Source organism: Etheostoma cragini, chromosome 9 (assembly GCF_013103735.1).
Source record: "Etheostoma cragini isolate CJK2018 chromosome 9, CSU_Ecrag_1.0, whole genome shotgun sequence".
NCBI classification, from domain to species: Eukaryota; Metazoa; Chordata; class Actinopteri; order Perciformes; family Percidae; genus Etheostoma; species Etheostoma cragini.
In genome coordinates this window covers 29,577,365-29,596,055 of record NC_048415.1, presented here as the reverse complement: position 1 = coordinate 29,596,055, position 18,691 = coordinate 29,577,365, and the positions used below count along the sequence as shown (strand labels likewise).

The 18,691-nt window shown below is 44.4% G+C and overlaps 1 protein-coding gene across 5 annotated transcripts in view; it reads right to left on the bottom strand.

The window, feature by feature from the left end:
* Positions 1–18,691, bottom strand: part of mcf2l2 (MCF.2 cell line derived transforming sequence-like 2) — a 216,638-nt gene that overhangs the window by 73,863 nt on the left and 124,084 nt on the right. For all 5 annotated transcript variants that reach the window (XM_034881481.1, XM_034881485.1, XM_034881482.1 and 2 more), the window contains exon 18: positions 5,049–5,118. In XM_034881481.1, the coding sequence (XP_034737372.1) occupies positions 5,049–5,118 (70 nt within the window). The remainder of the gene's footprint in view (positions 1–5,048; positions 5,119–18,691) is intronic.

Below are 18,691 nucleotides of genomic sequence, written 5' to 3'. Positions count from 1 at the left end.
CTTTACCAGAATCTTCAACCTTTCCCTGGTAACTCTTGGCCTCCCCCCTCTCACATGTGCCTGGACTTTCTCACCAATCGGCCCCAGACGGTGAGATTGGGACCCGACCTCTACTCCACTCGCACGCTGAGCACAGGCTCCCCACAGGGCTGTGTGCTGAGACCCCTCCTGTACTGTCTCTACACCCACGACTGCAGTTCGGTCCACAGCAACAACCTCATTGTCAAGTTTGTTGACGACACCAAAGTGGTCAGACTCTCAAAGGGAGACGAGGCAGGCTACAGAGAGGACGTCCTGAACTTGACAATTTGGTGTTCGGAGAACAACCTGGCACTGAACACCAACAAAATCAAGGAGATCATTGTCGACTTCAGGAAGAACAGCACCGACCTAGCCCTCCTGTACATCAGCGACGAATGTGTGGAGAAGGTCAACACCTTCAGGATTCTCTGTGTCCTCATCTCCACTGACATCTCCTGGACAGACAACATCAAAGCGGTCATCAAAAAAGCCCAAGAGTGGCTACAATTCCTGAGGGTCCTCAGGAAGTACAACTTGGACTCTAACCTGCTGCTGACCCTTTACCGCTCATCCATCAAGAGTCTGCTGACGCTCTGTATCACAATCCGGTACGGGAGCTGCACCATGGCAGACAGGGAGAGGCTGCAGGGAATTGAGAGGTCAAAACAAAAGATTATTGCCTGCCCTCTCCCCTCCCTGATGGACAGCTACACCTCCCGCTGCCTCAGCAGAGCATAACACATCATCAAGGACAACTCCCACCCTGGCTTTGATCCGTTTGACCTGTTGCCCTCAGGAAGGCGCTACAGGTGCATCAGAGCACGGACTAACAGACTCAAGAACAGTTTCTTCCCAAAAGCCAAAACCACTCTGAGCTCACATATGCACTGACTTCACCTCACAGCCCCCCAGAATTTCTTCTTCCCACCAACTGTGCAATATATAATACTTTAAGACACTGGAATTCTGTGTTCATTGCTGTACAATAATTCCATTTTATTACTTCATTGCATCAGCCCCAGGGTCCTGAAGACCTGTGCCAGTCAGCTGTCTGGTGTTCTCCAGTACCTCTTCAACCTGAGCCTGAGCCTGCAGAGGATGCCGCTTTTACGGAAGACGTCCTGCCTTGTCCCGGTCACCAAGAAGTCGACTCCAGCTGGCCTTAAGGATTAACGCCCAGTGGCTCTCACATCCCTTGTGGTGAAGGTGCTGGAGAGGCTGGTCTTGGCCTACCTGAGGCCGCAGGTGAGTTCTTCTCTGGACCCTCTACAGTTTGCCTACCAGCCTCGTCCGGAAGTGGACGACGCTGTCATCTATCTTGTGCAGCGAGCTCATTTGCACCTGGATGGCGGTGGCAGCACTGTGAGAATCACATTTTTTGATTTCTCCAGTGCATTCAACACCATCCAGCCACTGCTACTTGGTGAAAAGCTGCGGCTGATGGGTGTCGGTGCGTCCATAGTCTCCTGGATCCCTGACTACCTGACAGACAGACCACAGTTTGTCCGCCTAGACCGTGTTCTGTCTGATGTGGTGGTGAGGGGTATGGGGGCCCCACAGGGGACTGTGCTGTCTTCTTTTCTGTTCACCTTATACATCACAGACTTTCAGTACAACTCAGAGTCATGTCACCTACAGAAGTTTTCTGATGACTCTGCAGTTGTTGGGTGTATAAGGGATGGACAGGAGGGAGAGTACAGGGCACTGGTGGATGACTTTGTGGAGTGGTCTGGTAAGAACTGCCTGCTGCTGAACATGGATAAGAGCAGAGAGATGATGATCGACTTCAGGAGGAAGCGAACGGCTCTGCAGCCCCTTTGCATACTGGGAAGTGACTTGGACATGGTGGAGGAGTCCAGATACCTGGGTGTCAACATCGACAGCAGGCTGAACTGAAAGGTCAACAGCACTGCTGTTTACAAGAAGGGGATGAGCAGACTCTATTTCCTGAGGAAGCTGAGATCCTTCAGTGTGTGCAGCAGGATGTTGGAGATCTTCTACCAGTCTGTTGTGGCCAGCGCTCTGTTCTCCCCCGCCATCTGCTGGGGCGGCAGCATCGGCGCCAGCGACACAAACAGACTGAACAAACTGATCAGGAAGGCTGGCTCCGTGATCGGCTGCAAACAGGACACATTTGAAGCTGTTTTGGAGAGGAGGTCACTGAACAAACTTATCTATCATGGATAACCCTGACCACCCTCTGCACCCCACATTGGTCCAACAGAGGAGGAGTTTCTCAAAGAGGCTCCAACAGTTTAAATGCCGCACGGACCGGTGCAGGAAATCATTCCTACCACAGGCAATAAAACTCTTCAACACGTCCTCCCTGGGTGCTAGATGAGACTTTACCGGCACGATTGATTCAGTTACATTTTAGCATACTTTTAGCATAAACTTAGCATATTACTTAAGCAGTTGCACATTTTGTTTTCCCATCTTGTATATATTTGAATATTTGTTCTTATATTCTATTCTTTTTTATTATTATTATTATTATTATTATTATTTCATGTACAGTATATTGTATGTATGTATATTTTTTTCCTATGTGCTGCTGTAACACTGTAATTTCCCATTTTTTGGAATCAATAAATATCTTTGTATCTAATTATCTATCTTCGACAACTGGAAATTCTGTGCAATCATTACAGTGCAATATTTAACCAAATAATTTTATTACAGTGCAATATTTAATATTTAATCCCTTTGACAACACTGAGAAGTCTGTGCAAATGAATAATTGTACAATATTTAATACAGAGGATACACCAAATGTTATAACAGTGTAATAATATTTTCATAATACATGTACAAACCATATTGATCTTTTTACTATTTTATAAATGTTGATAGTTGTCTAAGGAACTGTGGACCTCATCCCCCTTTTTTTTCTTCTTCACTACTTATATTTTATAGTTTATATTTTATATTTCTTGTTGACACTGTAAAGGAATTGCTTCAATCTCGTTGCACAGGTATTGCACATGTGTATGAGGACAACAAATACTTTTGATTCTATTCTTTTCAAACACCTACTGGTGTCTTTCTTACTTCCTACCAAGGGGCAACCTCCTGTGCTGAGCAGTGATGCACATGCGGAAAAGCCAAAAAAGCAGTTCATCTTGAGGCTGGCTACAGAAGTGAGTCAATTTCCGTAGCCCCCATGTTAAAATGCCCAACTTTCCAGGAGAATTAAACATGTTTACAACCTGGTTCAAAAATGGTATTGGTCTTTATAGCTTAGTCAGAAATGGTACTTGTCTCTATAGCTTACTCACAACTCGTATTGGTCTATGTAGCTTAGTCAAAAATGGTATTGCTCTCTGAAGGTTACCCTTTATGAGAAATCTGGGAGAGGTGATTTTTTTTGTTTTATAACTCATTAGATTAAGTTGTATTTAGGCTTTAAGTTCTGCATGATTAATACCGTTGATTGACAGGTGCCTGTAGTGAAAGGAGGCTAGCTGCTGCAGCTCTGCTAGGTGTCTCAGTCAGTTTAGCTAATCCACCTCCCCGCACTTGACTTTCCAGAGTGTTTTTTGCATTTTGGACAATTTTTAAGCAAAGAGCCAACGTATAATACCTATCTAAGTTATAACAGCTCTAAGTTTAATTGTACTAACGGACCCTCTCAAGACTTTTATGCTCCAGTTCTTTCCGTGAGTGATTTAAATACGTTTTTCAACATTCATGGGCATTTTTAGGATGTTACCTAGTAGGAATGAGCGAGTGCAGCATCATCTGTATCTGTATCTGTTTACCATATGAATTATCTGTATCTGTACTCGGACTGGGCAAGGCCTAACCCGGAAGTGGACAGGATTTAACGTGGAAGTGGGTCAGGTTGTCTTGAAATGGGCGGAGTTTTAACCGGTATGTTATTTTAAGCATGCAATTGATATTGGGTTGATCAGAAATTGTTATATTTATTGCTGATTAGAAAACTATTTCCATGACAGCATCAGCATTGAGCTTCAGATCTGTGTTCTACAAATGAAGCCAGCTGACGGTAAAAATAAAAAAAAATCCAACGGCAGAGACTCAACGCGAGTTGCATACTACCAAGCACAATGTCTGAACAAACTCCACGTTTATCAGAAATCTACTGGTTACTAAGTACTACAAGACAAAGTAAAAAACAAACCTGAAGCTGAAGAAACCCTAAACGTTAACGGAAAAGACGTTGACCTGTTTGACTGAGGGAGAGGAAGAGAGCTGTTCTCTTCTCAGTGTTCTATGTGCGAGTGAGAGTGAGAGTGAGCGGAGCGGCACACAGCAACACAAGGAATCTGTATGAGTGTAGAGGAGGGGCGCTGGACTAGCCTACACACAGAACGCAAACACGGTCCGCTACACAATGAGGAGTTTTATTCAATCCAAGCACAGATATTGACTTGTGTTACTCGTACAATACTTGTATTTGGCAAAAGTGCTTTATCCCTAACCGATACTCGTTTCAGCCGAGTACATGGCTCATCTCAATTACCTAGCTAACATTAATTAGTCATAGACATAAGCCTTGGAGCAAAACACTAACGAGAGTGTACGCTAAACCATTAGCTGGAGTCAAAACTAAAAACTTAGTATTGTTTAAATTTACATTAATAGTTTTGAACAAAGGGTGTTTGTATTAGGTTGGAAAATGAATAGTAACTACATTTTTGGGAACTGTATGGAAGGAACAACGTGAACAGCGCAGTGAAACTTTGCTCTTGGCCAAGAGGATCAGCTGATGGCGAGAGCTCCGCTGCGCTCCACCCTTCTTTAACGCTGTGACGGCCATGGATTTAAAATCCGACCGGTGACAGAAATTGTTTCTGGTGATAGCAGGCTCTCTGGTTTATGACTTGCCATACGGGCTAATGCTAGACTAGGCAAACTGTATTGCATGGTGTGTGTAACTTTAAAAAATGTGTTGCATTTCATCATACCAAACATTCTTCTAACCAAGATGTTCCAATATTTAAGTTGAGCTGGAGTTGGTTATTCAGGCTTAGAGGTAACGTGAAATTTGACGACAAACTTACCCTTTTCAGAAAACAGGTTCCCACCAGCTCTGGATTCTCTGCACAGTTCTCCAGCTCTCTCAGAAATGTCCTGCAGGTAATTTGCGAACAGACAGAATGGGAACACAAAACACACTTGTAAATAAAAACCTGTGCGTAATGACATCACATGCAATTTTGCCGTGAATTGGTATATCAAATTGATTTGAGACATTTTAGGGTGTTTCCATTCATTTTTGCACTGAATTGCTCAACATTCAAGCAAACATTTGCGAACAAGCCAAGTTTTGCTTGACTGAATAGATTGTGCCTTCTACCTACATATAAATAATAATTGCAGAGGTTGTAGTATGTGGCTTATGTGCCAGCTGACAGCAACACATTAAGCTATAATAAGAAACAACGTATCAACAAATTGCTATGATGATGCACTGGAGGCGGCCTATGGTGTGGGTAAAAGAGCGCTCCAAACAGTTCTGGAAGATCGTGGTTTAGAGACACTTCACGGAAACCCTTTTGTTTAAGCATTTTGAGATTTGACCTTTTTACTGGTGCATCTCTTGACACCGATAAGCCATGGCCCTCCTGTTCCAACTGAGAAGCGTATCGCCATTGCACTCTACAAACTGGCTACATGCGTACAGGGTGGTAGGCGAAATGTTTGGGTCAGCAAGACCACTGTGTATTCAGGTATGATGTGAATTTTTTACATACCGTAGTACAAGTACATTGCCATAGAGAGCACTGTGGCAAAAATACTCCGCAAGAGAATTGAGAACGGGAACCCTGTTAACTGCAAACCCTTCTCACTTATTGTAGTAACTTTATAACACAACAATTAATAACCCACAACTAACTCTCTTTAACAGGTTAAAACACCATAACACACAACAATGTGTGTGCTATGTGAAATATGTTTTGAAATACAATTTCTATCACTAATAATTTTACACATACAAATTTACACCGCCGAACAGCATGCTGGGTAACATTATAGTTGCTAGCTAGCCAGGTAGCATGTTAAGCTGGGAGAGGCTGTATTAGCTTAACAACCGCCTCACTATACATTATACCGCTTATTACATGCCTAATCACCAAATAAATCTATAATTCAACGTAAACTATTGATTAAAAAGGAGTTTATTGCTTTTAATATGATGGTGTTGCTTCCGCTAAAAAGGTTAGAATCCTGCGTCCAAGTCAAAGTAAACACTGGAGCTGTTTAATGCAACGCCTCGTCTAATACTCAACACCACCTTACGTATATTTTATGGGGTGCTGCCGGGGTGGACAAATTACTAGGGATGAGCGAGTACAGCATTATCTGTATCTGTATCTGTTTACCACATGAATTATCTGTATCCGTAGCTGTACTCGGACTGGGCGGGGCCTAACCCGGAAGTGGGCAGATTTAACCCGGAAGTTGGTCGGGTCTTTACCTGGTATGTTATTTTCAGCATGCAATTGACATGGGTTGATCAGAAATTTTTATATTTATTGCTGATTAGAAAACTATTTACATGACAGCATCAGCATTGAGCTTCAGATCAGTGGTTTTGTCATGGTAACAAACGAACTATATACAGAAAAAGTTTTGCAACAATAAATACAACAATGCGGTTGCAATTATTAAGTAAAATGTAATGAACAAGAGTTTTCATACTCAATACAACTCTTTTTTTAACTTTTAATTTTTCTATGATCAGTGTGACTTTTGTTTATTGGTTCTTTTTTATTTTCACACCAGGTATGTCTGAGTGTGTGCGTCTGTGTGTCTGTGAGTGAGTTATGGCGTTTTTCCACTGCTGGTAACAGCTCAACTCGACTCGACTCGCCTCTACTCGACTCGATGCATTCTACATCCGTTTTCCATTGCAAAATGAGTAACGCCTCAGCGTGGCTGGTCACCATAGCTACGCGTGATGATGTAATTTTCAACTCGACTCACAACAGCACGTTGGCTACTCGCCACAGCCAGATGAAATGTTTTGTTTCAAAAGAAGCGGAAGGAAGCAACAAAAATCACCACTAAAAAAAACAGGAGTTTGGGAATACCGACGGAGTTCAGACGTCGACATGACTGTTGTTCGCCAACACAAAAGGGTAAGTTAAGTTTCCTGGTAACATTAGCTAACATTTGCATGTGTTAGGGGCCCCGGTCAGTATTTACTATACGCTGTATAAAGTACATGAACTTTAGCAACCAAGATTACACACCAACATGTGTGCTGTTTGTGTTTCAGAGCATTCACGCTTTGCAAAATCTCTGCCGCAGACCGTCTGGTGGGCGATGTCCGACCGGTGAGATCTCTGGTTCAGACCTGCTGGGCTTCGTATAATCTTTATGAGAGTCATGGAGAGACTTATGACAACGACTGGGATGCATCTGGGCCAGCAAAGCCGGTGGTGACACTGTCACTGGGTGCAGAGGACGAAGACCGGGATGTACAGGAGGGTTTGATGCGCTACTTGAAAAGCTAAATAAAAACTTTTCTTTGATAACTTGTCTTGTTTTTTTAAAGTAACAGTGTGCAATATTGGAAACGACTTAAAGCCCCTAACAGCCTTTAATATTGAACAGTTGAAAAGTGAGAATAGTGCAGAGAGTAGATAATCTGTTGGTGTCTGGTTAGATTTGTTTTTTAAATGTCCCGTTTGTTCTGGACACACACTCCACACTCTTGTTTGCTAACGCAGTGATCCAACCAACCAGCAGTCTGGAGGTTTCCACGTCACCTTTTGGGATCGCCTCAGCTCGCTTGGAATCTCGACTGAGGTAGTACTATAAAAAGTACCTGGTAGCAGGTCCCAGGGACTTTTTTTCGTAATGGAAAACCAAATAAGGCAAGTAGAGTCGAGGCGAGTCGAGTAGATACCACCAGGGTTCTAAATTAAAACCCTGCCAACCTGCCAAATTTTTTACGCCTATTGGCTGTGTGCAGTTTGCAATCAAACCAGCGCGAGAAACCATGGAAACAAACGGAGCCAGAGCAGGGAGCACAGACTGAAAGAGGAGGGAGTTAGCTAGCTAGTAAAGTAAAGTAAAAAGTTAAGATTTGCTAAACTAAATGCGGCGGTGGTTGGGACAGACATCTGGGGGCGAGAAGAGGAACAACGCAAGGGATGATGATATCGACAGAGAAACAAAGAAAAGAAAATATAATGCCAAATGGGTGACGGGTTTTGAATGGCTTGTGTTTGATCATGAAAATGTTGTCATGTTTTGTCAGGATTGCCGCAAAGATAAAAACAAAATGAACAATTTTGTGGTAGGAACTAAAATTTTTAAAGTCGTGGCAGTAAAGGATTAAAACGGCCAAGACAGGTCGTATTGAAGAGAGCCTTGCTGGGAGAAGCCTCACTTTAATGAAGATGTCTGAGTTGGAGAAGATGCAGCTACTTTTTCGAAATGCCCACGCCATCGGAAAAAAGGGAAGGCCTTTTACCGACTTCGCATGGATGTGTGAGTTAGTGAATTAGCCTTACTATTTACATGTTTCAGAAACAGTGTATTTAATATGATTCAGAGTGCTGCCATAGACACAGATGAAACTTTATGTTTGATGGTTTCAAAAAAGGAAAAAAAATCTCACTAAAATGTACTTTGTTGTAGGCGCTAACAGTGGCTTCATTTACACAAAAAATGTATTTCACTGTGGACAGGAAGAAAAGCTTGAAGATAGGAGAGACATACACAAACGACTATCAGGCAAAAGAGTTCATACACTACATAGCAGAGGATGAGAGAAGAAAGATGAGGGCAAGATTATCAGATGGCAAGTTCATCTTGGTCATGTCAGATGGATCCCTTGACAGTGCAGTGATGGAAGAAGAAATGGTCTAAGTCAGGAGTGCCAGTGAGGGGAAAGTCAAAGTTGATTTTTTCGGGCTAAAAGCTGTCTCAAAGCCAGATGCTACAAATATAGCTGAAGCAGTGTGCAGTATAATGGAAAGTGGAGTCAGCACTGATTGGAAGAACAAGCTAGTGGCAATCACCACAGATGGAGCATCTGTAATGACAGGAGTAAACAATGGTGTCGTTGCAAAACTGCGTGCAGACAGACCAAATGTGCTGGGGATCCACTGCATGGCCCATAAGCTAGAGCTTGCCTTCTCAGACGGAATAAGGAAAAATGTGATGGCCAGGAAAGTTGAGGACCTCTTGAGTGGACTCTACACCTTATACCATAAGAGTGGAGTGAACAGGGCCAGCCTAAAGCAACACTTCAGGGAGCTCCACATGAAGGCTTTGATGCAAACCAGAGTAGGTGGAACCCGGTGGCTACCGCATCTCTTCAAAGCACTTGACCATTTTCTCAGGGGATATGCTGGCATTGTACGCCACTTGGAGAAGGTATGTTAATTCATAGCCTACTTAAACCAGCAGTGTAGATTTAGGATTATTTCATGTTTGCTTTATTTTCTGTTAAGCAATTGTAAATGCTGTCTGATGTAATGCAGTTGTTTTGCTTGTAGTCCCAGGAGGCCACGGACGTCAATGCTGTTCTGAGGGCAAAAACCAAGGGGTTCCTCAACATAGGCAAGGATAGTGGAGTGCTCAGGTTTTGCTGCCTTCTCCATGACACCATCTATCAACTGACCAACCTCTCCAAGTCACTGCAGAGGTCAGTGTCAACCATGGCTGAAGCTCAGAGCTGCATTTCCTCCACTCAGGCTGTCATAGAAAAGTACAAGTCAAGGTATGTATCATATATCCTACAATTTATGATTAGACTTTAGGTTGTGTTGGTGTGTTTTCACCTCAGTATAAATAAAAAGACACCCATCCATCTGTCTCTGCACAACTGTAGACCTGGGCCTAAGCTGAGAGCAGGGCTGGACACAGACACCTATGAGGGAGTCCTCCTGAGGCCTACTGATGCCGACTGGCATGACAAGGCAAAGAATGAGCTAATCGATTCTCTGTGCCGGAGCATCACTGCTAGATTTAGTGATGTGAACAGTGGTGTCCTGCAGGCCATGCGGCTGACCAGTTTCCAGTACTGGCCAAAAGCAGACACAAGTTCAGGTTAGCATTTCAAAAGTAATGAACACATCTTTACAAATTTTATGTTTTAAGACAACTGCTTAACTATATATTAATATTTTCCCTTTTGTTCTCAGATTTTGGTGATGAAGAGGTAAACAAACTCATCAGTCACATCCGACCTCTTTTCCTGTCTGCTGGAGTGGCTGTGGAGTTGATCCCTGATCAATGGACAATTCTCAAAACTGAACTGTACACAGCAGGATTCAGCCAAGGTACTTGGAGAATGTTTGAGAAAATCTCATACTGATGAACCTAATCAGTAACATTTTTGAACAAGTGTTTGAAAAGTTCCCAAGCTCTAAAGAAATGTCTAATATTGTGAGACAGTTTTTATTTTGTTTATCAGGAATCAGAGTAAATGTCATTTATTAAAGACACAATCCAAATTTGATGCCATATTTTAATAACTAAAGGTGCATAATGCACATTGTCTGTCTCACACTGCTACAGGAAACTTTGAGCAGACCTGGCCTACTGTGAACAGAATGCTGCGCCATCGGTGTCCTGATGTCCTTGATCTTTTTGATGCTCTCCTGACCATCCCTGCAACTACAGCTGACTGTGAAAGAGGGTTCAGTGTTATGAAGCAGGTAAAGAGTGATTGGCGCTCCCGCCTAAAAGGTGAAACCCTCTCTGACCTCCTTAAAACCCACTTGTGCTCACCTGACATCAAAGACTTTGATCCAACCAAAGCCGTTGAGATCTGGCATGCTGACAGTTTGCTCTCACGCAGGCCTGACTTTGTGCACAAACATGGACCAAAAGAAATAGAGGGTGGCTCAGATTCTGATGGCACCACCTCTGAAGAAGAAGAGCTCTGAAGACATATGTTTCGATAGATAGATAGATAGATAAACCCCAAACTTGTAATGAAATGTTTGCACTTTGTATTTATTTTGTTGTATGTATTGTACTTTATGTATTTTTAATGCCAACAATGTCAATAAAATGAACAAATGCATTCAGTGGCACTCATAATTTCTCTTATTTTCACTGGATGCAAATTGGCTAGTGAGAGTTCTGATTGGCTGGTAACTTTAGAAAGTCACCATCCAAATTGGCAAAAAAAGTTAATTTAGAACCCTGGATACCACGCAGTGGAAAACCGCCATTAGAGATACACAGAGAGAGAGAGAGAGCGAGAGAGAGAGAGAGTGAGAGAGAGGGAGAGAGGAAGAGAGAGAGGCGGGGTTTGGAATGTGTTTGTGTGTGTTTGTGTGAGTATCTCAATTTGTAATGTTATTAGTTTATACCGCAACTGCCTTTTATTATTTTTATAAAATTTCAATTTCAATTTTATTTATAGTATAAATTCATAACAAGAGTTATCTCGAGACACTTTACAGGTAGAGTAGGTCTAGACCACACTCTAGAATTTACAATGACCCAACAGTTCTAGTAGTTTCCTCCAGAGCAAGCAACAGTGCGGCAGTGGCGAGGAAAAACTTCCTTTTAGGCAGAAACCTCGGACAGACACAGGCTCTTGGTAGGCGGTGTCTGACGGGCCGGTTGGGGTTTAGAATGAAGAGTGGAAATAACAAAAAGTAGAAAAAATAGTAGTTTGTAGCAGTTCTTTGTAGTAGTTCATGGCATAGCAGGGCACTGTGGGCATTACAAGGCACAGCAGGACGTAGCTGGGCACCACAGAGTGTAGCAAGATGAACATGGCATCACAGAACGTGTAGGGGACCATGGCGACAGCTGCTACCATGATTTTGGAGCCTCTCTGAGCCGAGGGAACATGCTGGGGAAAAAAGAACATAAGGATTCCGGGGAATGACTCCCCAGAGCTAGGTTAGTAACAAGCATATCTGGGACATGGATGCACATAAATGGAAAGATAGAAAAACAGAGGAGAGAGGAGCTCAGTGTGTCAAAGGAAGTCCCCAGCTGTCTAAAACTATTACAGCATAACTAGGAGAGACAGGGTAAAGAGAGGAGCCTGGTCGGGGCAGGGAACTCTACCCAACCAGATCGGGCTGTATGCAAAGTCACCCTTTAGTTTTATTATATTCTTGATTATGTGATAGTTAGATCTGACAACTATGAAGAGAAGTAGGTTGGCCGGGTTAGGCGGACGCCGCGACTCCTCACTCCCTAACAATATTCAATACTATGCCCTAACTATAAGCTTTATCAAAAAGGAAAGTCTTAAGCCTACTCTTAAATATGGAGACGGTGTCTGCCTCCTGAACCCAAACTGGAACCTGGTTCGACAGGAGAGGGGCCTGATAGCTGAACGCTCTGGCTCCCGTTCTACTTTTAGAGACTCTAGGAACCACAATTAACCCTGCATTCTGGGAGTGTAGTACTCTTGTAGGGTTGTAAGGTACTATGAGCTCTTTAAGATAAGATGATGCCTGACCATGAAGAGCTTTGTAGGTGAGAAGAAGGATTTTAAATTCTATCCTGGATTTTACAGGAAGCCAATGCAGAGAAGCTAAAACTTTAGGTTACTTAACGTAACCCTGGTTCTTTGATAACAGAGTGAGGTGTTTCACTATGGGAATCGCCTCGGCGTGACCAACTATGGAAGCTCCAATGATACCACGTCTGTCTGTGACAAACAGGTCGAACTGTGCTGGGGCCACGCCCCCTCATATTATCACAGTCGACCGGCTCCTTACAAATAATTCCAGATAGGTTTCTTTCCGTGTCTCTGCAAGGAGGGACATGTTGGTGAAACACCTCACTCTGTTATCAAAGAACCAGGGTTACGTTAAGTAACCTAAAGGTTTTTTTCTAACTTTGTTTGGTGTTTCACTATGGGAGGTATAGACCACTCCCGTATTGCCTGAGTCTCCCAAAGCCAAATAACATTGAACCGAGAGTCACACCAACCCAGGCGCCGTTACCTCCAGCACAGCCTGTGCTAGGGACGGTCCGGAAACATCGAGCCGGTAGAACCTCACAAAAGTGTGAGGCGTAGCCCAGCTTGCCGCAGCACAAATTTCTGCCACTGAAACACCCCTGAAGGGGCCCATGAAGTGGCCATGCCTCTTGTTGAATGAGCTCTCAGACCCCGATGGGCCTGCAAACCTTTACACTCATAGGCCAATGATATGGCCTCCACAATCCAGTTGGACAGCCTCTGACGGGACAGCGGCTAACCCTCGTGGGGTGTAGCCCAGGACACGAACAGCTGATCAGCTCTCCTGAACACAGCCGTCCGACTCACATACATGTGCAGGGCCCGGACAGGGCACAACATGTGAAGCCTTCTCTCCTCTTCTGAGCAGAACGGAGGCGGGTGGAAAGCCCAGAGCTCCACTGAGGGGCACCTGTAAGCTGACTCCACCACCTTAGGCACAAATGCTGGGTTTGGCCGCAAACGGACTCTAGAGAGCCCTTGGGCAAACTGGAGACAGGTTGGCTGAACGTACAAAGCCTGTAAGTCACTCACTTGGCTGTGGTTAAAGCCAAGAGAAAAGCTGTTTTAAGAGAGACAAACTTCATCCCCACTGCCTCCATAAGCTCAAATGGGTGATGAGAGAGGGCGTCCAACACAACCGACAAGTCCCATAGAGGAACAAGGGGCCTGGAAACTGGGAGCTTGCGGTGTGCTCCTTTCATGAAACGACAAACTAAGGCATGTTGCCCTGCGGGCTTATCCCCAAAACCCACGTGGCAGGCTGAGACAGCAGCGAAGTACACCCTAATTGTGGAGAAAGCTTTTCCTTCATCCATCATGTACTGCAGAAAACACAGCAGGTCCACCACAGAACACTGAAAAGGGATTGTATCCCTATGTTCGCACCATTCCTCAAAAACCCGCCACTTTCCGCTGTAAAGAGAGCGGGTGGACGCGGCCCTTGCGCTCTGAATGGTGTCAATGACCCGTTCTGGCAGGCCGGATGCATTCAGGTTACACCTCTCACGGGGCAAGCCCAGAGCACTACGCGGTCCAGGTGGGGGTGGTAAATTTCCCCGCCCGCTAAGGAAAGAAGGTCTCTGCGTATGGGGAGAGGCCATGGTTCTCCCACCAGAAGCTGTATTATCTCTGCCAACCAGTGCTTGAATGGCCACCGCGGCGCTATCAGGATTAGCGACAGGCCCTGCTCTCTCACCCTCGTCAGAGTGGTAGAGATAAGACTGAGGGGGGGAAATGCATAGAGTAGCACGTTTGGCCACGGGTGAGCTAGAGCATCCACACCCAGCGGTGCATGTATGTCTGACAGAGAGAAGAACATTGGGCACTGTGTGTTTCTTGCGAGGTAAAGAGATCTACGGCTGCCTGACCGTTTCTCCGCCAGACTTGTTCCACCACTTGTGGCTGGAGAGTCCACTCTCCGTACAGAGGATTTCCCCATGACAGGAGATCTGCACCCCTGTTCAAAAGGCCTGGCACGTGTGTTGCTCGAAGAGACAGCAGTCTCACGCTGCTCCACAAAATCACTCTGCGAGCTAACTTGTGTAGCTGTAGTGAGCGAGTGCAGCCCTGGCGGTTGGTGTATGCAACCACTGTGGAATTGTCTGTTTTCACCAAGACATGACGACCCTGGAGAAAGTGCAGGAAATGTTTCAGAGCCAGAAACACTGCCATAAGCTCCAAGACATTTATGTGAGCCTGGGCTAATCCCCGGCTCCATGTGCCATTCGCTGTTCTCCCCAACAACGTCGCTCCCCATCCTGACAGGGACGCGTCCGTTGTCATGGTTACCCTGGATGACACCACCCCAAGCGGGACACCTGATGCGAGAGTCACTGTGTCTCTCCACGAGTGGAGGGCTGCTATGCACGCCAGCGTTATCATCACACTTCGGTTGAGGTGACTGCGTGGGCACATGTGTAATGCTGCCACCCAACGCTGAAAATCTCTCATCATTAACAGCCCCAAATGTACCACAGACACTACCGACGCCATCAGGCCGAGCAGGCGAAGGCATAGTCTGAACGGCACGGCTTTGCTCAGCAGGAAAAGGGAGAGGCAGTTCCCCAGAGACGCCAGTCTCCCCTCCAATAGCGTGACGCGATAAGAGAGGGAGTTTATTTTGAGACCCAAATACTCCGTACATTGCGTGGGTTCTAATCGGCTCTTCGCCCAGTTTATGTTGAACCCCAAATCCCTGAGATGAGTTATCACCGTTGTGGAATCTCTGGCAGCCTGCTCCCGAGAGTGGGAGCAGACCACATTGTCGTCTATGTGCGAAAATATTCTGATACTGCTGTTCCTCAACGGAGACAGCACCGCCTCCTGTTATAAGATATATTCGATGTACTATATTCAACTGCTTGGCTGTGTAGCAATATAGGGGTGAATATTCGGTGTAAGAATCTACACCGAAGCCTGTCGACAGCCAACCTCCAGTACAGCGGGGCTGAAAGCCCCGTGGGCGTAAATTCGTCCCGGCCGGTGAATAGGGGGTTCACCAGTGTCGCCACCACAGGACACCGGATCCGAAACCTGCGATTGGCAAGAAGGAGGTGAGATACGGAACACCATACGAATAAATGCATAAGGTAAAAAAAGTAATACAGTCAGAACTGTTTTAGAGCGATACAGTTAGTCAGAACTGTTTCGTGAGGGTCAGTCAGAACCCAGATAAGAAATACAGTGACAAAGAAACGCATAACAGGCCTAGAAGGAACAGTGTATGAGTGTGTATGTGAATGTGAATGAATAATATCACTGAAGTTGATTTAAAGGGTCTATAGAGACTGACACAGTGATAGTTTGTTGTTTTGTCATTTACAAGAGAAGTACTAACGTCCAAAGACAAAAGGTCGGACACAGTCCATAGAAACAGCACCGCACCAGGTTAGATGGTGTAGAAGGGCATGTTGTTGTCCTGTCTCAAGACTTTTGTGTCAGTGAACTTTGTGAATGATCCTTTTTGTACTAAAATACGAAACTGGGGACGGAATAATTCAAGAGGTCCGATATAGAAGTACGCCAGATAGACAGCCGTGAAGGCTCATCTAAAAGTCAGAGTAAACCACGGACAGTATCAAAACGAGAGCAACCAAGCAGAGTGGTTAAAGCAAAGGGACGAGGGTCCACAGATGCACCAAGGGGAAGACAGAAAGATTTGTATCCAATGCAAGAATTAGCAGACCATGTTGAGGGTTGGTCCGAATGGCATGACATAGACACAGAGGATGAGGAATATGATAGAGCAGGTGAAGACAGCTCTGAGGATGAGGGACCAACACCCATCACAGGACAATACCCCTTAGTAGAGGTAGCTAACCCTCGCTATGGACAAAAAGATGAATATAGGTAATAAGGTATTGCAAGCAGAAGGAGGGTGAGTCTCCATCTGAGTATAGAGACCGCCTTGAGGGGGTGTTTGAAACCCATTCAGGGATCCCACACAATACTAATGATGGGTCAGCATATCAACAACAGCTAAAATCCAAATTCATTGAGGGGCTATTGCCTCCCATACTGAGTTTAGTAAAGAAGCAATGGGTGGATATGGAAACAGGCAGCGTACAACAGGCAGTAAAATCAAGCCAGGCACGCTGAGAAAGTACTGAAAGAAAAAGAGAAAAAGTCACTGTGGCTAATCCACATACTATAATGAACAGCATATGACAAACTGCAAACTGGTTTTCAGTCATTGACCTATCTAACGCATTTTTCTCCATCCCACTAAGTAGAGAAGCACAGAGGCTGTTTGGTTTTAGACTAAATGGAAAGGTCTATACATACACCAGATTACCACAGGGATTTGTAAATAGTCCCACTATATACTCTAAAGTGCTAACTGACTCTATGTCTACCTGTCCTCCATTACAAAATGGGCAATACCTCCTCTATGTAGATGATATTCTAGTAACAGGAGCCACAAGAGAAACATGCAGAAAAAACACCTTGATGGTGTTGAGGCACCTCGCACAGGAGGGACACAAAGTATCAAAATCCAAGTTGCAATTTGTGCAACAGAAAGTAGCATATTTAGGACACATGTTATCAGCGGAAGGGAAAGAATTGTTACCCACTAGAAGCAGTTTTGGCCTGTGCAGATGTAGTATTAGGACACAATGTTACAGTATGTGTTCCACACACAATACAAGAAGTATTGCTGCACGCTCACTTGCCGTTTGTTACACATGCCAGACATCTAAAACTGATCGGTGTACTGCTGTCACGAGATAACATCATTTTGCAGAAGTGTGCAGGCATAAACATAGCAGAAGCAGTAGCCGCATCAGCAGACGGAACACCACACAGCTGTGTATCTGAAATTGAGAAATACACTCGCCCGCGCACTGACATTTCACAACAACCAATAATAGGGAATAAAAATGTTTTTGTAGATGGTTCAGCCTCAAAGGACGGAACTGGAACCAATCGTGTGGGATATGCTGTAACCACATTAACAGAAGTGTTAGAATCATCCACATTACCACGAACAACTTCAGCCCAAACTGCAGAGCTTGTAGCAGTAATACGTGCATGCCAAATGCATGAGGGACAATACATTAATATCTATACAGACAGCCAATATGTTTTTGGAGCAGTGCACCACTTTGCAAAAATATGGAAACATAGAGGGTTTAAAACCTCTAGTGGGAAAACATTAACACTTGCAGGAGTTTTACAAAATCTACTAGACGCTGTGCGCCTCCCACACTCATTAGCCCTATGCAAATGTACAGCACACAAGACAGATGATTCATACATCACTAAAGGAAACAACTTTGCAGACAAAACAGCGAAAGCCGCTGCCATGCAGACACATGAAACCACAAGTACATACCACACAGATATAATCACCACAGACATATTGAAGGATCAGCAACTTGCAGCCCCAGCTAAAGAGATACAACAATGGATTCATAGGGGCGCTACTTTAGTTAATGACGTCTATACCATCGACAACAAACCAGTTTTACCAAAATCCCTACACCAAACAGCAGCATTAGTGACCCCTAGCTTATCGCATTGTGTCAACCGGAGGGATGGTAACTATGGTTAATAACTATTTCTATACAATAAATTTTGAAAGCTCAGCTAAAATGTTTGTAGCTCGATGTATGATATGCCAAAAAAACAACTCACAGGGCGGACTGCGACCAAAAAGAGGTCAATTACCTACACCTCCTCATCCATTTCATACTGTACACATGGATTTCATTGAACTAAATCATGAGAAGGGTGTTAAATATGCATTGGTAGTTATTGATCAATTATCTAAATGGGTTAGGATATACCCAGCCAAGTCCGCAGATGCAGTAACAGTGGCAAAAGCCTTATGCAACCACTACATACCCTCTTATGGATTACCATATATCATCCGTTCAGATAATGGGTCCCACTTTGTAAACCAGATCATACAGATGGCGACAGAAATGTTAGGGATAAATTTAAAACACCACTCGTCGAGAGAACAAAGGGCACAATTAAACAACGTCTTAGAAAAACAATGGAAGAAACAGGGAGACCGTGGCCAGATTGTTTAGCGTTGGTAAAAATGTGGATGTGAATCACAGCCACAGCCTCAGGCCTGACACCATTTGAAATAGTGTATGGACAAACATTCCCATTACCTATTTATAACGGCCCTGTAGAAAAGGCAGACAAGGAGCACACTTTAGCTGACTGGATGAGACAAATGTTAGATCAGAAAGAAATAATTGAGACTAACCGTGTCCCAGATGGAAATGT